The following is a 24,376-nucleotide window of genomic DNA, read 5'->3' as shown; positions in this document are numbered from 1 at the left end:
GACATCAAAAGAAAGCTAGGGTAGTCGTACTTATATCAGACAAACCAGATTTTTTAGGAAAGATTTTTATTTGTTTATTTGACAGACAGAGATCACAAGTAGGTGGGGGGGGAGGGGAAGCAGGCTCCACGCCAAGCAGAGAGCCCAATGCGGGGCTCTATCCCAAGACCCTGGGATCATGACCAGAGCCAAAGGCAGAGGCTTTAACCCACTGAGCCACCCAGATGCCCCCAGACAAGCCAGATTTTTTTTAAAAAAGACTATAATGAGAGATGAAGAAGGGCTTCATATTAAGGGGTCTAGCCATCAAGATGATTGTAAATATTTACAATTGTAAATATTTATGCCCCCAACTTGAAAGCCCAAATATATAAATCAATTAACAATAAACATAAAGAAATGCATTTATAATAATGCAATAATAGTAGGGGATTTGTATATCCCCCTTACAGCAATGGACAGATCACCTAAGCAGAAAATCAACATGGAAACAATGGCTTTGAATGACATACTTACTAGATACACTCAGAACTTTTCATCCTAAAGCAGAAGAATACACATTCTTTTCAAGTGCACATGGAACATTCTCCAGAATAGGTTACATACTGGGTCACAGGTCAGGCCTCAATAAGTACAAAAAGGTTGAAATCATACCATGCATATTTTCAGACCACAATACTATGAAACTTGAAGTCAGCCACAAGAAAAAAATTGGAAAGACTTCAAATATATGCAGTTAAAGAACATAAAGAGCCCTACTAGGGGCGCCTGTGTGGCTCAGTTGGTTAAGCATCTGCCTTTGGCTCAAGTCATGATCCCAGAGTACTGGGATGGAGCCCCACATCAGGCTCCCTGCTCAGTGGGAAGCCTGCTTTTCCCTCTCCCTCTGCCTGCTGCCCCCCATGCTTGTGCTCACTCTCTCTCTGTCAAATAAATAATTAAAATCTTCATATGATCTCCCTGATATGAGGAATTTGAGAGGTAGGGTAGGAGGTTTGGGTGGTAGGGTAGGAAAAAATGAAACAAGATGGGATCAGGAGGGAGAAAAACCATAAGAAACTCTTAATCTCACAAAACAAACTGAGAGTTGCTGGGGGTGGGGTGGGTATGGAGAAGGTGGTTGGGTTATGGACATTGGGGAGGGTATGTGCTATGGTGAGTGCTGTGAAATGTGTAAGCCTAACGATTCACAGACCTATCCCCCTGGGGCAAATAATACATTATAGGTTAATAAAAATAATTTTTTTTAATAAAAATAATTTTTTAAAAATCTTTAAAAAAAGAACATCCTACTCAAGAATGAATGGATTAACCAGGAAATCAAAGAAGAAATTAAAAATCACATGGAAGCAAATGAAAATGAAAACATGACAGTTCAGGGACCCTGGGTGGCTCAGTCAGCTAAGCATCTGCCTTTGGCTCAGGTCGTGATCTCGGTGTCCTGGGATTGAGTCCCACATCAGGCTCCTTGCTCAGCAGGGAGCCTGGTTCTCCTTCTGCCTGGTTCTGCCTCTGCCTGCCACTATCCCTGCTTGTGCACGCTCTCTCTCTGACAAATGAATAAAATCTTAAAAAAATAAAATAAAAATAAAAAATAAAAATACCATATGATCCAGCAATTCTACTTCTAAGTATTATCAAAAGAAAACAAAATACCAGTTGGAAGAGATATACGCACCCATATATTCATTGCAGCATTATTTATAATAGTTAAGATATAGAAGCAAATCAAGTGTGCATTGATAGATGAATGGATAAAGATGTGTCAGATGTGTATTTATATACATATAAATATATATATTTTTATATATAACATAAATATATACATATATGCATATATATGTATATATACATATATTTTATGTACGTATATGCACATACATACATATATGTATGTGTATATATATATATACCTATGTGTGTGTGTGTGTGTGTGTATATATATATATATATATATATATATATATATAAAACTATTTGCAACAACATGGATGAACTTAGAGGGTATTATGCCAAGTAAAATAAGGCAGAGAAGATTTCACTTCTACGTGGAATCAAAAAAACAAACAAAACAAAGCAGACAGAGACTCATAGGTGCAGGAAGCAAACTATTGGTTACCAGAGAGGGAAGGGTTGGGGGAGTGGGTGAAATAGGTGAAGGGAATTAAGAGGTAAAAACTTCCAGTTATGAAATAAATAAGTCATGGAAACATAATGTACCGTATAGAGCATATAGTCAGTAATATTGTAATAACTTTGTATGGTGATAGATGGTTATGAGATTAATGGGGATCATTTCATGATGTATAAAAATATCAATTCACTATCATGTACATTTGAAACTAATAGGATATTGTATGTTAATAACATTCAATAAAAAATTTTAATAATGGTATGAATTTACCATTGTTTTAAACAGTCCCCTATAGATGAATATTCTAGTTATTTCCAATAAATTGTGACTACAAACCATGCTGTAATTATTAACCTTGTGCTCACAGCATTTTATACGTGTGCAAGCTGTCTTTAGGGTTCATTTCTATAAATGGAATATCCGGATTAAGGAACACATGCATTTGACATTTAGGCAGACATTGCCAAATTTCCTTCCACACGCTGTCATCATTCTTTGTGCCCACCAGTTATTTCTGAGAACGCCTGCCAGTAAAGTGAGTTGTCAATATATTGGGTTTTGCCACTGTGATAGGTAAGAAATTTCATTGCTATTTCAGTGTCGGTTCTTCCAGATTTTTCCTATGTGCATACGTTAATAAATTTCTGAGGCCACCTTCGTACTCCTCCTCAGCCTCATCTCCTGCCTTTCCTTTTCCTCCCCATCGGCAACATCTACCATTTATATCATACATACTACTGGCCGAGCTAATAGAAAACAGTGACATGTAAAACTTGGCTCCAAAGTCTTCTCTCTCCTCCACAGTCACGGTGTGTGAAACAGCGTGCAGTTCCATTGAGTTCATCTGGGAATCATTTCTCTTTCAAACGGTTCCCGATGGATCCAAGCCAGATGTCACAGTCTCAACACTTTTATGATTGCATTTAGCTCACCGATTTGTGATTAATTGCATTGCTCTCCTAGGGTTAGGGATGTGTGTTAGCATCTCCAGACACTTGGGCGATGCCGCCACTGATTAGGAGCTCAATAAAATATTTCGCGAATGACACACCGAGTGTGAATGCCCAAAATGTCGACAATGGCCTCGCGCCCAAACAGGGAAAGATCCGTTTGTCTTGGGCTGCAGTAGCCTTCGCGGCTCTCTCCTGACAGGTCCGAGCTGGCCCCGCCCTCCAGCCCTCGCCTTCGCTCCCTCTTCTGCCCTACGGCCACGCCTCCAGTCCCGCCTCCATCGTACCGCCCTCCGCCCCGCCCACCATCCCTACGCTCCTCCCTCTAGGCCCACTTCCACACCCGCCCTCCCCGCCCACCCCGCCCACTGCCCGCTGTCGCCCTCCAAGCTCCTCCTTCTTCAACCGCGCTGCTCGGGGAGCGAGGAAGCTCCGGCGCCGAAGGACCGGCCCTAGACCCCTGCGCCCGCTCTGCGGCTGACGTCAGCACGCCGAGAGGGGTGGAGCTGGGAGAAGACGCGCGCGTCGAGAGCGTGGGCTCGCCTGTGAGCCGGAGACTCGCAGCGCGGTTCGCTGGCTGTCCCGACCCGGTTCCCGCGACCCGAGTCCGTCCGTCGCCGCCTGTCCGGCCGCAGAGCCGCGCCTGCGCAGCGCCCCCGGCCCGAGCAGGCGGCGCCGGCGGCCATGGCGCACCGCTGCCTGCGGCTGTGGGGCCGGGGAGGCTGCTGGCCCCGCGGCCTGCCCCCACTGTTCGTGCCTGGCGGCCGCCTGGACCCCACCGAACGCTCCTGCCTCCGGACGGTGAGTCCCGGGAGCCCAGCGCCCTCCGCCCCAGGCCCGGCTCGACCCTCGGGCCTGCTTCCGGCCCTGGAGAGCAGGCCGTCAAGGTCACCGGCCCCTGGGCGCGCTCGCGCCTGTCCGGGCGTCTGGGGCGGGTTCCTCGCGTGAATGAGGCCGCGTGCGCTGCGTGTTCCGTGCCAGGACGCCCAGTGTTTCAGATCGATTTTATCCCCTGGTTCCCGTAAGCACGCTGTGCGTCTCAAAGCCTGGGTATAGAATTGGATTTTTGAAAATAGAATCAAATACTTGTGCGTCAGGGAGCTTCAAAAAGATCATCCGGGAGGGTCCTCTGACTTCATTCAGGACGAACCCATTTTACAGATAGAGCAGATGAGATCTGAAAACGTTAAGGAACTTGTCTGTCGTATCTCCAGTATAGGTTACCTTTCTTTCACCTGCTCTCATGGTATTGGAAAGTAGCAGCTGTTGTGCGTGTGTTTAAGCGTTGGCAACGTGAGCATGATCTGAAAGCACAGGTTTTGGAGGTGAGCCACTCAGCCTCTCTCAGCCTCCATTTCTCCATCTGTAGAATAGGGCTGTTGCTGCCATTCTGGGTCTGGCACATAGTAGATAATACATATTAACTGTGATTATTAATACCATCACCTCCTCAGAGTAGAGAATGTGCTTTTTGTTGTATAAGAAGGCCTGTCTTCAGTTGGAGGCTGTTTTTCTGTTGGTTAGGAGCAGATAACAGGGCTCCCCGCGGTAGTACGTTTTTCTGAAGTGATGATGGCCTGTTCTCACGGAACAGCGGCAGTCATCTGTCAAGTAAAGGTTCATGTAATGGGTGGGTAGTCAGTATCATCTATTTCAGCCACATGGTCTCTTGCTGTCTGCCGGTTTTCTAGAGACCAGCCTGGGCATTGGTTTACTTAGGGCCAAGGGGCAAATGAACACGGTGGTTAAGGCCCAGAGTCAGTCACAGGAACCTGTCACTTACTAGCCAGATGCCGTTGAGGAAATTATCTCAGCCTCTCCACTTAAAATGGAGCCTTCATGATTTTCTTTGAAAATCTTGCCAGTCTTGGAGTATCTTCATCTCTGTCTTACACGACTGCCCTGCGCTAGGCCTAACGTTTGCATCACATGGTGTTGCCATCTTACCATGCCCTCTCCTTTTGTCCCTAGTGAATATTGGACTCAGACAAGTAAGAAGCAGATAGGGATCTGCCCTTTGATTTTGCAGTTATGATGACGGGAATCTTACCTGAACACCCTTTCTCTTTTGAGTGGCACTGTTGTCCTGTGAGTCTTGGATGCTTACGTCTAAGGAAGTCCCCTGTGCTGACAGCAGTAGCTGATTGATCAGGGGTCTGTGACACATCCCTGGTGTTGCTTAGAAGATCTCTATGGGGACATTAGGGCATTGCTAGGGAGTCTGAAAGAACAGATTTGCCTTTAGGTTTGTGCCACTGTTAAAGGTCAGACACAGAAAAAGTACGATTCTCACAATTTTTCCAGGGAAAAGATTTTGGTATGAGATGTCCATTCTCAGATTTTATGCTCAGAGGAATAAGGACTGATGAAAAAGCTGCTAAACGGTGCTCATATTGGCAAACCTAAAAGCTAATCCTCTAATATGAGGTGCTCTAAACTTAAATTTTGTGAGTTGATATTTTTTATCTTATCCTTTGAATGGGCTTGGGTTAGATAAGCAGAGAAAAGTTTCAGTGATGGTGCCCTTAGGGAAAATAACCTCAGCGTTAAAAGCAGCTTCAGGATTATTGCTAGAGGTATTCCAGGTCAACACAATTTGAAAATAGAAGGGAGTTTATTTGTCAGTAAATGTTTATGGAGTATATGCCTTATGCCCGATTCTGTACTTTATAGTGACATAAAGACTTACTTTATATGGTGATGTAAAGAACCCTTACTCTCTAGGGGCTTTCAAAATAATTGGAAATGGTAATTTAAATCGAGGTATCACCATACGATTTTAACAGTGCTTTTACATACATAACTACATTTGATCCTCATGGTGGTATCCTTGGGAACTAGCTGTTTTCTCCCATTACAGATGTGTAGCTGAAGTTCTTAATAAGAGATGTGTTAAAGATGTCATTCAAAAATTGAGATTTCTGGCTTTAACAAAATTAAAAGTTCTGACACCGTCTGCCTGGTGATTACAGGTTCTTTGAATCCCAGGCCTAGATGTTGCTTTTCTTATGACATCCTTAGGTCCCTTGAACAGGTAATCCCTTCCTCCTGTGCTACCTCTGTACTTGCATGTACTTGGAGGTTTTGTAGTGCTTGTGTATTATACCATCCTGTAATATATCTGTCCCAGGACTCTCTCCCTTACACTTCTGAGTTTCTTGGAGGTAGGGATCGGTTCTGACTTCCAGACCCCCAGCACTTAAAAGCGCGTGGCCTGGAATAGATGGTTCTGTGGATCAGTGTGACTTACTGTTGCCTTATCCACCTTGCCTAACAGGTCATCTTAATCTTAATGGATTTGGTATTGGAAAAGCTTTATTTACTTTCGATACATTCTTACTTATTGCTAGTGGTGTTTTCTTAGGCCAAGTGCTCTCAGGGGTCAGGGAGGGCCTAACACAACAGAAGTTCCAAATTCTGTCAGACCAGCATTGCTGTCAACCAAGATCAGTGTCAGTGTTTCTGTCCTATTTTGCTGTGTAGAATTGTGTATTAATTTGAAGTTAAATCAGCTCATTCTTTATTTCTTATTGACTTTTTTATTCACATCCCATAAAACTAATCATTTTAAAGTGTACAATTCAGTGATTTTTAGTATACTCACATGGTTATACAACCATACTACTATCTAATTCCAGAACATTTCATCACCCCCAGAAAGAAGCCTTGTAACCAAATTAGAGTCACTCCCCATTTGTCTGCAACCAGTCCTCTAGTCCTAGGCAACTGCCAGTCTACTGTCTTTGGATTTGTCTATTTTGGACATTTCATATGGGTGAAATTACATAATATGTGGCTTTTGTGTCTTGTTTCTTAAAGTTAACATAATGAGTGTAATGTTTTTAAGGTTTATCCATGTGGTAGCATGTATCAGTGCTTCGTTCATTTTTATGGCTGAGTAACATTCCGTTGTTTAGTATACCACATATCAGCACTTGATGGACATTTGGGTTGTTTCCACTTTTTGGCTCTTGTGGATAATGCTGTTATGAGCATTCACGTCCAAGGTTCCGTGTGGACATGTTTTCCATTTTCTTGGGTTGGAGTGGACTGACCGGATCACATCGTGACTCTGCGTGTAACATTGAGAATGCTGAACTTTTTCAAAGTGGCTACACTGCTTCCCATTGTCACCAGTTCCCGGTGGCTCTGCTTTTGCACTTTATCTACGTTCTCACTGGCACTTTTAATTGTCTTTTTGATTATAGTCACCCTGGGCAGATGTGGTTTTGTGGTGTTCTGTTCCCCACAACAGACCACAAATGAGGCAGTGCTGCTGGAGACTAATACAGATGAACTTCTCTGTAAACATTCCATCTGTATTTAAAAGTTTGTTCTCCTCAAAAATGGTGATGAATTTTCACTTTGCCAGGGGATAGGATTTCTTGAAACTTTTCCACTGCCACATTTGGATGTATCCCCTCAATGCATCTTGCTTTTAATTGTGAACCTCAAAATTTAACAGGGAGTTTGTTCAGCTTGTTTATGTTATACTTCCAACTTACCTAGACAGTATTTAAAAAATAACTTTATAGCCACGTATGTTATTTAAAGCAGAGATGTGTCTGTGACGGGACTTGCATAACCTGCATTCTCTCCAGGATGACAATGTATCAGGTATCTTCAGCCACTGTTAACTAGTGTAAGGATTATCAGTAATGTGGACCATAACTTCCTCATCCTGGAATGAAGATGAATTTATAATAGTGCTGTCATGATTTCAGGTGAATAGTCTTGGTTTCAGGTGAATAGTCTTGCCGTTTTATAGACCCTGCAAGGGAATGAAGGAGCAGATTTTCTGTATCAGTTTGTCTTTTGAGTGCTACAAATTGCATAAACAATGCCAAGGTGAATGTGCTGGTGAAGAATAGTAATTGGGCCACAGTTCTAACTCAGGCAGGATTTTGAAGTGTTCTTGTCTTCCGGATCATAACTTGCGTGTCCTGGTTCGGGTGGTGGAAAAGAGAGGCACAGTCCCAGGCAACCAAAGTCCTGCCCTTCAAAGGGCGGAGTCCCCTATGCTAGTGTGTAAGCTAGTGTTTAACTTGCTGAAAAAAGCAAGTTTCTCCCCTGTTGAGGGGAGAAACATTTCATTCACTTTGAGATACTAGGAAAAGAAGTCCTTTCAAATGTTTTATCTTGATATAACTTTTATACTTTTATGTATATGTTATGTTGCAGCTTTATCGATATGCTACAACTCAAGCAACAACCAGCAGAAATTCTCTTTTGACAGATGTAATTGCTACTTATCAAAGATTCTGTTCTCGACCTCCAAAAGGTAAACACACACAGGTGTGATCATACTGTTCTATAGTCTGTTAAAAATGTGCCCAGGAGTGGGGTGCCTGGGTGCCTCAGTTGGTTGAGCATCTCACTTCCCCTCAGGTCATGGTCCTGGGGTCCTGGGATTGAGCCCCCATATCAGGTGTCAGGCTCCCTGCTCAGTGGGGAGTCTGCTTCTCCCTCTCTCCCTTTCTGTCTCTCTCCCCTACTAGTGCTCTCTCGCTCTCAAATAAATAAAATCTTAAAAAAAAAAAAATGTGCCAGGAGCAGGTGTTTACTAATAGATGCAGAGCTATTTCAGGTTGACTCAGCTTCTGTCTCCTGTAAACCACCCCCTACCTACTTCTGTCTGATTGCAGTGATGAAAATGTATCCCATTCAATTATAACACTTTTGTAGGTAATGAAATTGGCATGCAAATGAGGCTTTTTTCTTTATCACCTCAGGTTATTTAAGCATTGAATTACCTCTACACATGAAATGCTATATTTTGAGCTTTAGCATTTTAATGGTATATCAGCTTTAAAAATGAACATGCATACATAAAACCTAATGAATTTAGTCTAAGGGTGTGTTTTGTTTTTTTTTTTTTTCTAACAGGGTTTGAGAAATACTTTCCTAATGGAAAAAATGGGAAAAAAGCTAGTGAATCTAAAGAAGTTACAGGAGAAAAAAAAGGTACCTTTTAAAAAGATTATGTTTAAGCTTACTACTTTCCTCTAGTATATAATGTTGCCAATCATTTTCCCTGAAAAACAGAAGTGTTCTCCTAAGGCAGTTGTGAAGTGGAAGGTTACAATACATGCAAAATTCTACAGACACTGTGTTTCATTTCACCTTACTTTTCTGTTCATTCTTGTCATTTTCAAATTGAATTAATTTAAGTTTACCTTAGAGATATTGATCAGTCAGTATCAGTCATATTTATTCCTTTTATTTTTAATGTTATGTTAGTCACCATACAGTATGTCATTCATTTTTGATGTAGTGTTCCAAGATTCATTGTTTACATATAACACCCAGTGCTCCATGCAGTACATGCCTTCCTTAATACCCATCACTGGGCCAACCCATCCTCCTACCCCCCTTCCCTCTAAAACTCTCAGTTTGTTTCTCAGAGTCCACGGTCTCTCATGATCCATCTCCCCCTCTGGTTCTCCCCGCTTAATTTTTCCCTACCTTCTCCCAATGTCCTCCGTGCTATTCCTTATGCTCCACAGGTAAGTGAAACCATATGATAATTGACTCTCTCTGCTTGACTTCTTTCACTCAGCATAATCTCCTCCAGTCCCATCCATGTTCATGCAAAAGTTGGGTATTCATCCTTTCTGATGGAGGCACAATACTCCATAGTGTATATGGACCACATCTTTCTTATCCATTCATCTGTTGAAGGGCATCTTGGCTCTTTCCACGTTTGGCTATTGTGGACGTTGCTGCTATGAACATTGGGGTGCCTGTGGCCCTTCTTTTCACTACACTGTATCTTTGGAGTAAATACCCAGTGGTGTAATTGCCAGGTAATAAGGTCGCTCTGTTTTTAACTTTGTGAGGAACCTCCACACTGTTTTTCGAAGTGGCTGTATCAAGTTGCATTCCCACCAACAATGTAAAGGGGTTCTCCTTTCTCCACGTCCTCTCCAACACTTGTTGTTTCTCGTCTTGTTAATTTTTGCCATTCTCACTGGTGTTAGGTGGTATCTCAATGTGGTTTTGATTTGAATTTCTCTGATGGCTAATGATGATGTGCACTTTTTCATGTGTCTGTTAGCCATTTGTATGTCTTCGGAGAAGTGTCTGCTCATGTTGTCTGCCCGTTTTTGGTTGTTTTTTTTTTTTTTTTTACTTGATTATTTGGTTTTTGGGTGTTGAGTTTGAGAACTTCTTTATACTTCTTGAATATCAGCCCTTTGTCTGTAGTGTCATTTGCAAATATCTTCTCCCATTCCATGGGTTGTCTCTTTGTTTTGTTGACTGTGTCCTTTGCTGTGCAGAAGCTCTTTATCTTGATGAAGTCCCCAAAGTTCATTTTCGCTTTTGTTTCCTTTGCCTTTGGAGAAGTGTCTTAAAATAAGTTGCTGTGGCCGATGTCGAAGTATCAGTTGAATTTAACTGCAAATTTCGTCAATATATTTTACACATCTAAATCATTTTTTAAAAATTTAGAAACCCAGGGTGCCTGGGTGGCTCAGTGGATTTAAAGCCTTTGCCTTCAGCTCAGGTCATGATCCCAGGGAGCCTGCTTACCTTCCTCTCTCTCTGCCTGCTTCTCTGCCTAATTGTGATCTCTGCCTGTCAAATAAATAAATAAAATCTTTTAAAAAAAGATTTTTTTAATTAAAAAAAAAATTTAGAAACCTAATACATGCATATGAATCTGGCACATATTTTGATATAGTGTGGTGTTTTTCAGAGTTCCTCAGAACCTGTATGAGCTTGGGTTTCAGATAGGGTTTCTTAGAGCGTGGTGGTTGGGAGAACTGTGTAGGCCCTGAGTCTCCTGTCCCCATTTCACATGTGTGATAACATTTAGCACAATGCCTGTCACATTTCAGTTGGCATCTTTGTTTTTAGGGAAATGTAAGGAAAATTACAATACAGTCTTTGTTTTTTTGGGTCAGCTAATGGAAAAGTTTTATTTTAACAACCACATACAGAAGGTGGGTCTTATTTATTTATTTTTATTTTTTTATTAACATATAATGTATTATTTGTCTCAGGGGTACAGGTCTGTGATTGATCAGTCTTACACAATTCACAGCACTCACCATAGCGCATACCCTCCACAGTGTCCATCAGCCAGCCACCACATTCATCCCACACCCCCTCCACTCCAGCAACCTCCAGTTTGTTTCCTGAGATTAAGAGTCTTTTATAGTTTGTCTCCCTCTGTGGTTTTGTCCCATTTCATTTTTTTACCTCTTTTCCCCCATGATCTTCTGCCTTGTTTCTCAGATTCCACATAAGAGCGAGATCATATGATGATTGTCTTTCACTGATTGACTTATTTCGCTTAGTATAATATCCTCTAGTTCCATCCGTGTCATTATAAATGGCAAGATTTCGTTTTTGGAGGGGGTGGTTGGATGGCTGTATAGTATTCCATTGTATATTGTTCCATCAATATACATCTTTTTTTTTTTTAAGATTTTATTTATTTATTTGACAGAGAGAGATCACAAGCAGGTAGAGAGGCAGGCAGAGAGAGAGGAGGAAGCAGGCTCCCTGGTGAGCAGAGAGCCCGACGCGGGGCTCGATCCTAGGACCCTGAGATTGTGACCTGAGCCGAAGGCAGCGGCTTAAACCACTGAGCCACCCAGGCGCCCCTCATCAATATACATCTTTATTCATTTATCTGTTGATGGACATCTAGGCCCTTTCCCTAGTTTGGCTGTTGTGGACATTGCTGCTATAAACATTCGGGTGCCTGTGCCCCTTTGGATCACTACGTTTGTATCTTTGGGGTAAATACCCAGTAGTGCAATTGCTGGGTCATAGGGTAGCTCTGTTTTCAACTTTCTGAGGAACCTCAGTACTGTTTTCCAGAGTACAGCCCTTGTTTTTAAGTGAACTTGGTTCTAGTTCTAGTCGGAGAGACAAATAGATGCTCAGAGAATGCAGGGAGTGAAAACAAGGCCAGAGGCTAAGAGAAGGGAGCAGCACTAGTGTGGCCTGACTGGAGACATGGGCAGTTTGTATGTATAGTGTTTCCCAGGGCCATGGTGGCTCATCTTTTTATCTTGGTTTGGGGGTAGATTAAGGATAATAGGTATGTTTTTAAAATAGAGCCTGTCGTGTTACATTTTCACATGTGTTACACTCCTGTCCCAGTAGTAGGGAGTCTTGTCAAACAACTTTAGAAACGCACTGTACTCTTTCCCAGCCCTGCGCCTCATTACAGGGAAGGGCTTGCCTCTCTCAGACCCTGCCTCACCTAAGACAGATGTGCAGAAGCCCCTTGTGTGCATGACGGTGGGGTGATCATGTCAGGAACTCTGTGCTAGGTAGCTGCAGCCTCCCATCCTGCATAGTAGAGGAGTCACTGCACGGTAGTTGAAGATGTTAGAGTAGTATTTGTGATTCTATGAGAGGATAGAAAGTAGGGTGGGGGGATGTTAATTGGTATTGGTTTCCCAGGGCTGCTGTAAGAAAGCTGCACAGCTGGGCATCCTGAGCAGCTCAAGTATGTGTCTCCCAGTTCTGGAGGCCGGAGGTCCAAGATCAGTATGTTAGCATGGTTGGTTTCGTCTGAAGGTTACGGGGGAAGGATCTGTTTCAGATCTTTCTCCTTGGCTTCTAGGTGACTGTCTTCTCCGTTGCTGCCTTCTCTCTTTGCATTTCTGTTTTTTTTTAATAAGAATGACCACTATATTGGACTAGGATGTACCCATATGACCTCATCTTAAACTCGATTATTTTTCTCTGAAGACCCTATTTCCAAATAAGACCACAGTGGGCTAAGACTCTCAACACATGAGTTTGGGAGAGGACACATTTTCATCCCGTAACAGAGACTAATTTCAAATTCTTGCAAACTAATTTTAGTGGGTAAGGTTTTTTGTTTGTTTGGGTAGTTATCAGAATCATGCCTCGCTTACAGAAGAAACTGTGACAGTATTCAGTTCATGGGAGTGGGAAAGGGGAGCACCTCCTTTCTACCTACAAGTGGGAATTCAGAAATTCGTTTACGTTCACCTCAAACTCAACCCTGTCACTCTCTCAATGTCACTTAACACTACAACCAGTTATTTACCAAGTTTCTTAAGCTACACCTTTTTTATCTGTAAAATGGGTATAGTAGCATACTCCCCCAGTTGTTGGTGTATTGTGCAGGTGTCACGGGATAGTGTGTGTAAAGCGCTGGCAAGCTTCCTCAAATGCTAACTCTCTGTCAGTCTCCTTTCTCACTTCGGACTCATCAGTTGCCGTAAGCTATTTCACAGGAAGTCCTTTTTTTGGATTTGTGTAAGGTTTTGATTTTTTCCAAAGACTGGAACTTCCCTCTCTTTTTTGATACTACCCTATAAAATAGGGAAGATGATATTATTCACATGTTACTGTTCCTATTTGACAGGAGCACGAAGAGATTAAGTAAAATCTCAAGGTGTCAAAGTGATTTGAAAACAAAACTGGATTCTAATCCCAGATATGCTTCTGATTCCTCAGTCAAGGTCAAAAGGTGTTCTAAAGCCACAGTGACAACAGAATTAATGGTTCTGTCTTCCAGGAGTATAGCTCTTCTGTGCTCAATGATTTTTATACTTGGTTTAAATCTAGTTGAGGTATAGGATTGGATTGCCTTACAGAACTTTGATGTAACAAGTAACGAAGCTAACATTTAGTGTGGCCTGATGAAACTCTGCCTCCTGTGTATCTTAGTTGCACAGAGTGAAACAGTATTTCCTTCACACTCATCCAGACTTTGAATTCCAAGTGTTGTCACAACAACGTAACACGCAGGCCGATTCCAGAAGTTGTTGGTTGATGAGTACCTAAGACAAGGGGTGCTGAAGGGTTTTCTATTCCTGATTCCCAGAAATAAAAGGCCTGCGTCTATTTCTAAGCATACAATACAACACAGAGGTCACAGCTATTAATAGTTGGCTCTGGGTATATCTTAATGAAAAAAGATCAACAAGTTATTGTAAGAACTTTTGTAGTAAGTCTTTTATTAAACTATATTAATGGAAACTTTGTTGAGAGATATAAAATCTGCTGTGCTGGTATATGTGCTCTCTGTTCGTGAACAGAATCAAAGCCAGCTGCTACCTCACGCCCTTCTGGAGGAGGAGTTGGTGGCGGTGGAAAACGAGGTGGCAAGAAAGACGATTCTCACTGGTGGTCCAGATTCCAGAAGGTGTGATTCCAAACTGGGTATTAATTTGGAGGGTCTGGGGTGAGCGCAAGAGAGGTTGGGGGGGATTTGTGGCTAGTATAGCCTAGATCATGTTGTGACATTTCAGTCTTGACAGAGACTGTCTCCTTCTTTGCCCAGGGTGACTTTCCATGGGATGACAAGGAATTCAGGATGTACTTTCTCTGGACTGCTCTATTTTGGGGTGGAGTCATGTTTTACTTCCTGTTCAGGAGCTCCGGGAGAGAAATCACATGGAAGGACTTTGTCAATAACTATCTTTCCAAAGGAGTAGTAAGTATTTTATGGGAGCGGTGGTTTTTAGTGGTTTCAAAGGTGAATTCAGTAGATTGCACCAGTAAAGTAACAGTCGGCTAGTTATGCAGCTTGTCCATTGTAAAGTTACTATTTTCATCTTGATTTCTTTCTTTCTTTCTTTCTTTCTTTCTTTCTTTCTTTTTTTTTTTTTAATTCTGGAAAAAGTACTTGCAACCAAGAACCCTGTTTGTTTTGGCCCAGTAATCCCCACATATATCACAAAATCCTTTTCTTTTGCTTCTGCTAGAACCTAGCTTTTGTCTTGCTCCTGCCATCCTCCATCTACTTTTCCTGTGTGCTCCTCGGTCACCTCTTCCCCGTGCTATAGTGTGCCAGCCTCTCCTGGCTTCTTTATGCCTCCAGGGCTCTTAATCTCCTGTGGCTTTGGCATTGGGTAAATAAGGGGCAGCGGGTGTTAAAAGTGAGAACAGATGGGCTCTAAGTCCAGGCAGGACTGCTCAGGAGCCTTTGTCATACCAGCAGGTCTTTACCCAGTGAGACTATATTCCAGTATCTTTGAGATGCTGTGGACTGTAAGACACGTTATTTTATGTATTCCTGCGAAAAATTCAGTAAGCTGCCAATGAAACTATAAAATAATACCAGTGTCAAACATACCCTAATTTCTCAAGTTAAAATATGAAAAATGTCCACCTTAGAATTGATTAAATGAAGTGATAGTGAGAGAATCAGGCTGCTGTGTCACTGGGGAAATTTAACCTCTTGGTATTGGGCTTTTCATCAAGGAACATGGATAAAAATAAAGGTGAGATAGTGATACTGGTAGCATAAAGAATCAAAAGTTGTTTTTATTTTTTTAAAAGGTATTATTTATTTGAGAGAGAGAAAAAGTGTGCAGGGGGAGGAGCAGAGGGAGAGGGACAAGCAGACTCAGCACCGAGCGCAGAGCCCAACCCAACACAGGGCAGGATCCCAGGACCCTGAGATCACCACCTGAGCCTAAATCAAGAGTCAGAGAGGTTCAACTGACTAAGCCATCCAGGTGCCCCTCAAAAGTTATTTTTTCTTTAAGATTTTATTTATTTATTTGACAGAGAGAGATCACGAGTAGGCAGAGAGGCAGGCGGGGGCGGGGGGAAGCAGGCTCCCGCCGAGCAGGTAGCCCAATGATGCGGGGCTCGATCCCAGGACCCTGAGATCATGACCTGAGCCAAAGGCAGAGGCTTAACCCACTGAGCCACCCAGGCGCCCCTCAAGTTCTTTTTAAAGGTTGTACAATAAGGTGATTATGGAAAAAATGGAAACAATTATTTACTCAGATCTTTGAGGCAAATGTTTCTCGTGGAAGCCAAGATATTTATGTATATATCCCAGATGTTGGGAGAGCCTGCTTTCTAAGAAGTGACTGTGTGTGTGTGTGTGTGTGTGTGTGTGTGTGTGTGTATGTGTGTGTAGCAGCCATCCTTCCGAGTGTGGTGACAGGGCCTTGGGGGAGATTCTCCAGAGAGGCATCTCCTTTTGACCCCCTGGTTCTTTGAAATCTGTCTGCTATTGTCCCAGAAGTTTTAGGGGAGTAGTCACTCCTTTCCAGATGGCGTGCCTTTAGGAACAGATAGTCCCCTGTCCCAGCTCCTCCTGGAATTACCCAGGGCTCCCTCACTTTCCATTTTTGACTTGTACCTTTCAGACTTCTGCCAAAGTATGCTTAATGACAGCAGGAAGCAAGCCTCTTCCAGAGGGCTCATGCTCCAAGTCAACTCCGAACTTCAGAGTGAGGTTTTTAGTGTTCTTAAGGACCCTGTATAGTTAGGATGTTAGAGAAAAAAAAAAGCTTATTTCATTTTATACCCATAGAATGGCAAAATGAAAATCTTCTAATAGCAAGTGAGACTGAAGACCAATAGGAATATTTTGTTGTGCGTTGTGAACTGGAGAGCAGGTTCAGTGTCTAGTAAAGTACGTATATCACGTAGCCCAGCCTTACTGTACAGATACAGCCTTACTGTATCTAGCTACAGGTACACGTCCAGAGATATTTTTGAAGATGTGCCCAAGAGTGTATATGCAGGACTGTTCGTAACAGTATTGTTAGTGGTAACAAATGTTTTGAAACAGCCTAAATGTCTATTAGCAGGAGAATGGATAAATAACTTGGGGTGTGCACATAAAATGGAATACTGTGCCGAACTGGCTGGTCAGCAAGGGTGACGAGAAGAAGGGGAAATAAAAATACGAGAAGAAGGGGAAAAAAAAGTTGCAGAAGAATATATATACCAAGCAGGACTGTTTTTAAAGTCCTAAAGACAGGCAACAGCGAGTGTATATTTAGGGTTACGTCAATGCATGGCACAAGTACCAGGACGTGCTTTGGGATAGTCAGCACCTAACGCGGAGAATGGCCACCTCTGGGAAGGGGACATGACTGGGGGCTTCAACAGTGTTTGTGACGTTTTTATTTTTCAGCTTGGAAGGGGAGCATGGGTCCTCCCTGTGTTTTTTGTCATGCTTCTTCGTGTGTCTAAAATAACTACCATGCGCGGTTTTAATGTGCTTGAGAGACCACCTCAAGTCTCTTCTGTAAATTTATGTCTGAATATTTAACTTTTTAAAATTCCAGGTAGACAGACTGGAAGTCGTCAACAAGCGTTTTGTTCGAGTGACTTTTACTCCAGGAAAAACTCCCGTTGATGGGGTAAATGATTTTATTAATTGATGTGGATTAGCTATAAATTAACTTCTCAGACCTAGAGTTGAAAAGCAAGCATTCGTCACATTGCAATAGCTCTGTGCACTGGAGATACCAGAATTAGGCAGCACAGCGCTTGCAAATTTCACTACCATGGGTGAGGATGTGAACGCTGTGTATGTAGCTGGGTTACAAAAACTGGGTCAGTTTGGGTTTGGTTTTGGTAATCGTTTGGCTGTACATTTAGGAAACTGTGAAATCCCAGTTTTCAGTGTTCTGGTATCATCTATGATTTTTCAAGACTGAGAAAACAATTGTTTGGTTAGGGAAAAACTGTTAAATCTGAATTGCTTATGTTTTGAGGTAGGTTTTTTCAGGTTGGTTTAAGAAGCATTCTGATCATATCTCTCCCAACTGTTATGTGATATTGGATTATTTTGACTTAAATTTTTTTCTGATTTCAAAAAGAATTTGTATATCTGGTCCAACCAGTTTGAACTCTACTCTAGACACCCTAGACCAGGTCGAGGGGATTGTGGGGGAGGGCAGCAGAGGGGCAAATGAGGTTCCCAGGGGTCCCCAGCCTTCCATGGGCCTGCCTTCGAGGGCTGTCCCTAGTCCCTTGGTGTCCTGCTGTCTTACCACCCTCCCCCAGGACCGGATTGGAGGTTGCATCCCTCCCTCCAGGTGATTTTGCTTAACCGTTCCCTAGTCATCCTGCCTGGGTGGGGAGACACTTAAGGAAAACTAGAACTGATGGTGACCCTCTCTTTCTGAAGCACATCAGTAAATAGAGGAGTATTTGTAAAGCTGTATGGCTCTGGTATTTCGGTCACTTGTAGGAGTACTTTTACCTGCCTTCATTTCTGCCCCCCTCCCCATTCTCTTTACCTTATGATGAAATATGCATTAATAACCACCACTACTTTTTTTTTCCCCAGAACTATTCCTCAGAATTTTAGTCCTGGAAATTAAATTGGCACTCCCTTTCAAGAGGACAGTTTGGCAGTGTATTTATCAGCGGTTTTGAAAGTACGCACACACACAGTCATGTTGCTTCTAGGACTGTATCCTAGGGAAGTAAGGATGCATGTAAAGATGTTTACGCAAGGATATCCTCCAGAACGTTGTTTCTAGAGCAGAAAATTGGAAATCGATAAATGTCCACAGTAAGCCCCTGGTTATTGTTAGGGACTCCTCATTTCTCTTCAGTCTTGCTGCTAGAGCAGTGGCCATAAATATTTGTGTATTGAAGTTCATACTATTTTATTATAAATTGCTTTCTTTTTGTCTCTCCTTTATATTGCAGTTAAGATTTTATATGAATTTCAGAATTGTGCGTGTTTTAAGATCATAAAGGGGATATTATGAAATCTGGAAGGAATGGCATCAGAATTGCTAATAGTGTCTGTCTCTGAGTGTTGAGGTTACAGATGCTTCTTATTTTCTTTGTATTTCCTTAGTTTTCTACAGGGGGCATGTATTACCTGTTTTATTTATTTATTTATTTTTAAAGATTTTATTTATTTATTTGACAGAGAGAGAGAGATCACAAGTAGACAGAGAAGCAGGCAGAGAGAGGGGGAAGCAGGCTCCCTGCTGAGCAGAGAGCCCAATGTGGGACTCGATCCCAGGACCCTGAGATCATGACCTGAGCTGAAGGCAGAGGCTTTAACCCACTGAGCCACCCAGGCGCCCTTACCTGTTTTATTTAATAAAAGACTTTATTTTGAGCTTTCAGAGACAGAAGATTTTCAGTGTCCTTCTTCTAGAGTAGCAAAATCAGTTGCTGTGTTGTATAAGCACAAGTTTTGGAGTCTGACAAACCCAGCTGCACATTAGCTCTCCTTTTGACTAGCTCTCTGACCTAAGTCCCCTAAGCCTGGGTTTCTTTACTGCTAAGATCAGAACCGCAATAACAACTCTTTAGGGTTTAGTGCTAAATGAGATCATGGGCATCAGTGGCTTTTCGAACTTCAGTATCTGAAGAATCACATAGAGGGCTAGGAGCCACCCTCAGAGGCCTTTAACTAGATCTGGTCTCCAGATCTGCTGCTGGTCTTTTATCTGCCCTGATTCTTTAATAGGAGTCACGTGTCTAGCACAGTGTCCAACTGGAAACAGGTACTAAGTAAGGGAATGCTCAGTCACACGTACTTAACCAGTTATGGGCTTGTTGGGGGTTTGTAACCACAGGAATTTTGTAGCTTTGAAGTGAACAGCTTAGCAAGAACCATTGTTGTTTACTATAAAACTTAAGGAAAAAATATATGTATTACAAAACTTACTCTCCATCTTTTGTTCTTAGATACTTGGAGAGAAATACCAGAGTGATATCCTCCACTCAGTAGCACTGGTTGGTGGGAGGAATATGGGATGACATGTTACTGTCTTCTGTGAATTGTCTGAGTTTTATATCCTAGATTTATTATTTTGATGAACAAAAAAAAAACAACACTCTTTAAAGCGATTATACGTTTAAGGAGGAACAGAGTCTTTTTGTGGTATAAAATGCAACTACTACTTGCTGAGTGCTTAGAGTGGGTTCTGGTGTATTAGAAATTCCGTAAGTGTGAGTTGTTGTGGTAAGTAGGTGTGGAAGGGGGCAGTGTGATGTGCCAGTTAGGGTCCCTGGCTCAGGAGCCAGACTGCTTGGGTTCGGATCCAGCCTCTTACTAGATTTGTAACAATGAGCAAGTGAAGTCACCCCTGTGTAGTTTTCTCATCTGTAAAATGGGGACAGGAAGAGGGCTGATCGTCAGCCAGTAAACATTGAGCACATCGGGGAATACTTAGGTGCTGGTGGGTAAGTAGCCATTGCCTCAAAGCCTTCCGCTGTTCCTACCTAGGGCCTCAGTAACTCGCCACATCCGGTGAATAGGAGAGTAACATCTGGCGCAGTGAGGTACACCTCTGTTGTCGTAGGCTGGTGGGGGTGCCTTCCTAATGTTCAGATTTTGAATGTGACTTCTGACGATAGAACCTGCTTCTTAGGGGATTTCTGAAGATGGGAGGAGTTCATGTATCTAAGGGACTAAAAGGGATGCTTGACATTTACTAAGTGCTCAGTAAACTTTAGCTGTTGTTACTGTGTCCCATCAGTTCTTAGTTTGGAAATAGGCAGCCAAGAAATGTATGGGAAATGAAGAAGAGGAAAAGAATACATATTTATGAAAAGGCTTGTCTTTTTAAATAGATTTTTCATTCGTTTGAGTTTATAGTTGTAGAACCACTAAGGAATATTGCTTAAGAAATGCTTATTGGCAAGGATTGCCAAGTGTTCTCACTGAGTGAAACTTAATTGCTGCATCATTAAAACCAGTCTTTTATTATTGTTGGCTTTGTTTTTTTCAGTTTCTAAATTTTCAGTATTTCTGAGAAATCCTTTAAAAGTTTAAAAGAACCTTCCAGTAAATTAAACTTTGCTTCCTTTTGTTCTTAGGATATTTTGTTTTTGTGTTTTTATAGCAATACGTCTGGTTTAATATTGGCAGTGTGGACACCTTTGAGCGGAATCTGGAAACCTTACAGCAGGAATTGGGCATAGAAGGGGAGAATCGGGTTCCTGTAGTCTACATTGCCGAAAGTGATGGGTAAGAAGACTGTTGACCGGGCCTTGTGCAGCTCACTGTGTGTGTTCTCTTACCAGGCGGCAGGGTACAGACAGCATTCTCAAACAGGCCTTTCTCAGTGTAGTCAGACTTCTTGTAAATCATTGGTAATTTACAGGTTTTTGCTCATGACTGATTTTCTACACATTCATATTTATCTTTGATTAAGCAATAGATTGGGGTATGACCATCCTTTAGTAGGATTTTAGCATAAAGAGTCCTTTTGCGTGAAAGAGTGGCATCGCCATCTTTTAACCTTCATTTACATTTATGTTTCAGAGTTTCCCAAGAATTTTAAGTAACATTCCTTTCTTGTCAGAACTTGCTCCTTCTCTTAGGGGTTGTCTTTAATATAACCACTTACGAGTCTGAGTCTTTCAGGAAGGGCCCATTGATTTTAAGAGTCACTTGTCTTTCAGTTCTTTGGGGATTATATTGTCTTTGGGTACTCACCCACATACTACACTGGGTAGATTTCCTCACGGTTGATTCATTCACATTGAGGTGTACCTCATTAGGGAGTTATCAGTTCAAGAGCAAAAGTAGAAAGAAATCTTAAATTTTCTGAATATGTAAGAGAGTAGAAAAACAAATTGCTAGTGTGCTAAGCGAGTTGATGTTTACTCTGTTTTAGAGACTTTCTTACGTCTCAGTTTCTGTAGACCTAGTTTCCCTCCATTATTTAGATCCACATTGCTATCGGGGTGGTTTCACCAAGGCTGTGTCCCTCAGCCCCCAGGGCTGTCGTATAATCAATTAACTTTGCTGCTGAAATGTTACGGAAGGTTTTTTTGCACCATTTTTTAAACTTTTACTGTCAGTAAAAATACACAAAAAATACTGTGTATTTTTTTGCCCTCCAGAAATAAACCAAAGGTAAAGTTTTCAAGGTTCTTACTGCCTGCTGTAGGGGCATTTAAACTAGTGTAAAAAATGAAAACTTAGAAAGGAGATCCTGGTTTTGGTTTTTGTTTTGTTTTTGAGCTAACTGGTCTACAAGGTTTTGACCCAAATTTCGTTGGGTAAGTTCAGCTAAATTGCTTATATTAACCGATACGAGTACATATCCTTACCCATGACTGTTTTGAAATTTACTAAGGCAAAAGGCATCCCCCAGCTTTACGTCCTCTCTGAGCAGAGTCATCCAGAGAAGGACAAATGATTGCTCCCCCAGGAGTCAGGCTCTTAAGTCTGAACAAGCTGCACAGCACTCAGCAAGCGATAGCTGTCACCATTGTACACGGGACTTTGGAAGCTGATCTGCTGTTAACTTGGCAAGGATTTGATGTTTGGAAGACATCTCTTTGGAATAAGTCAGTGTATTCCAATAAGAGAACTGGAATTTCTGCCCACGCTAACACCAGATCATATTAAAAATGTTTAAAAATTTTTTTTAAGATTTTATTTATTTGACTGACAGAGATCACAAGTAGGCAGAGAGGCAGGCAGAGAGAGGAGGAAGCAGGCTCCCCGCGGAGCAGAGAGCCCGAGAGAGAGACCCTGGGATCATGACCTGAGCCAAAGGCAGAGGCTTTAACCCACTGAGCCACCCAGGCACCCCTTAAAAATGTTAAAATTTTTAAGTAATTCAAAGAAGTGTCTTTGAGCTGTAGATATGATGAGTAAATTACAGTTAGGTCTGTATTATGTATAAATGGTGATTATCAGGGTACAAAGAAAATCTCAGTAGACATCGCATAAAGAACAGCTTTATCTTCGGTCTCATCTTCTGCAGTTCTACGTCAGTGATACCAAGGCACTAAGGTTCTCTTCGTGCCTCAGACAAAATCTTAGAATATTCAGTTTTTCTAAAAATAGAAAATCTATACAGTTAATAATCCTAAGCAGTTATCAAAAAGTATATCTTGCAAAACATTTACAAAGCCAAAGGTTAACAGACTTAAAAACATGTCAGTGTTGTGTGTGGTTTCCTTCAGCTCGTTTCTCCTGAGCATGTTGCCTACAGTGCTCATCATCGCTTTCTTACTCTACACCATCCGAAGAGGGCCTGCCGGGATTGGCCGGACAGGTCGGGGGATGGGTGGACTCTTCAGTGTTGGAGAAACGACTGCCAAAGTCTTGAAGGATGAAATAGATGTGAAGTTCAAAGATGTGGCTGGCTGCGAGGAGGCCAAGCTAGAGATAATGGAATTTGTGAATTTCTTGAAAAACCCAAAGCAATATCAAGATCTAGGAGCAAAAATCCCAAAGGTAAAGTGAACTTTGAGAAGATTATTTTCAACTGATTAACCCAAAAATCTTTTGAATTACTTCTTGATCTCTAAAGCTATAATTTTATGAAGTTTGATGGCTTAGGATAAAGTATCTGTTATTCTCCTTCTATCTTACCAGTCTTTGCTTGTTATTCCAGGGTTTTTTCAGGTCATTTATTCTGTGGAAATGTTTCTGTTTGCAATACAGTGTGTATATTCCCAGAAAGATTTGTGTTCTCTCCCCTTGGAAGCCTTCCCTGATTTGCCTTTTTTGTCCCTCCAGTCAGATGTAGATAACCCATCTCTTAGCAAGTGTGCATGAAAGCATATTGTCCCCTGCTGTCACCCAGTTATCTCTCTCTGAGCAACTCTGAGCACACTCTGCCTGTGCGTGGCACCTAGACTCAGAACCACCCAGGATTTGATGGAGAAGAGATAGGCAACACTAATTCAAGTCTTCCCCCCCCATCAGAGGACTGCTGACGATGGGCTGGGCTTACTGACCTTTTTACTCCAAGGGCCAGGCTCAGTCTTGAAGTAAAAGAATCCAGAATGCTTCATTATTTAAAAAATCCATTAATAAAGTTTCCTTTAAAGGACTCCTTTGTAAAGGAAATTATAATTTCCTTGATTTCCATGTCCTACCTATATGGATTAAAAAAATCATATTTGATAATTTTTATAATTGGTTGTTACTTTCTTAGTACCTGTGCGCATCATACCTGAGCATCTCCACAGCTTAAATAATTCTGCTGTTCAAGCAAGCACATTTTCTCTTTTTAACTATGTTCACAATTGGTCATTAGATTTTTACTTCATTTGTAAAATGTTAGAGGGAAGAAAGTAAGCAAAATGTAATTTGGGAGTGTGTTGTTTTGTGTCTTCTTGACTTACTTAAGTAAACCTTGGTTGGTTTATTAGTAGATATTCAGCCCAAGTCTAAAGGTCTGAAAAGCAACACTAAAAATCTTATAAAACAGGCGAAGAATTTAAGATTTCACATTCTTACTAAGTTTTTAAAACGTCTCTAAATAATCTTTTTCTTACTAATATAAAAATGTTTTGCCATGGTTCAGATGTTTTAAAGAACATTTAGTATATGTCAGTAGAGTTTATAGACGGATTTATATCTCAGAATTGCCTGCGGATATGCAATTTACTTTTCTGAAATTCTAGTTAAAGATACTTTCGTTTTTATATCTGAAGGGTGCCATTCTCACCGGTCCTCCAGGCACTGGGAAGACACTGCTAGCTAAGGCCACAGCTGGAGAAGCCAACGTCCCTTTCATCACCGTTAGTGGATCTGAGTTTTTGGAGATGTTTGTTGGTGTGGGTCCAGCTAGAGTAAGTCTTTTGTTCTGTT

General features: G+C 41.8%; 1 protein-coding gene across 2 annotated transcripts in view; it reads left to right on the top strand.

The window, feature by feature from the left end:
• The first annotated feature begins 3,602 nt into the window (after window positions 1-3,602).
• AFG3L2 (AFG3 like matrix AAA peptidase subunit 2) overlaps window positions 3,603-24,376 on the top strand; it is a 47,538-nt gene continuing 26,764 nt past the window's right edge. Inside the window, exons 1-9 of one of the 2 annotated variants that reach the window (XM_032875786.1) lie at window positions 3,603-3,885; window positions 8,266-8,365; window positions 8,971-9,048; window positions 14,121-14,227; window positions 14,366-14,518; window positions 17,121-17,195; window positions 20,658-20,782; window positions 22,738-23,011; window positions 24,220-24,357. In XM_032875786.1, the coding sequence (XP_032731677.1) occupies window positions 3,769-3,885; window positions 8,266-8,365; window positions 8,971-9,048; window positions 14,121-14,227; window positions 14,366-14,518; window positions 17,121-17,195; window positions 20,658-20,782; window positions 22,738-23,011; window positions 24,220-24,357 (1,167 nt within the window). In that variant the 5' untranslated portion in view covers window positions 3,603-3,768. Of the gene's footprint in view, window positions 3,886-8,265; window positions 8,366-8,970; window positions 9,049-14,118; window positions 14,228-14,365; window positions 14,519-17,120; window positions 17,196-20,657; window positions 20,783-22,737; window positions 23,012-24,219; window positions 24,358-24,376 lie in introns of those variants that run through there. The other variant, XM_032875787.1, reaches the window with a different exon arrangement.

This window comes from Lontra canadensis, unplaced genomic scaffold, assembly GCF_010015895.1.
Source record: "Lontra canadensis isolate GAN:19392208 unplaced genomic scaffold, GSC_riverotter_1.0 scaffold57, whole genome shotgun sequence".
Lineage (NCBI taxonomy): Eukaryota > Metazoa > Chordata > Mammalia > Carnivora > Mustelidae > Lontra > Lontra canadensis.
Note: the sequence above shows the minus strand (reverse complement) of the source record. Positions and strands in the feature narration are given on the sequence as shown.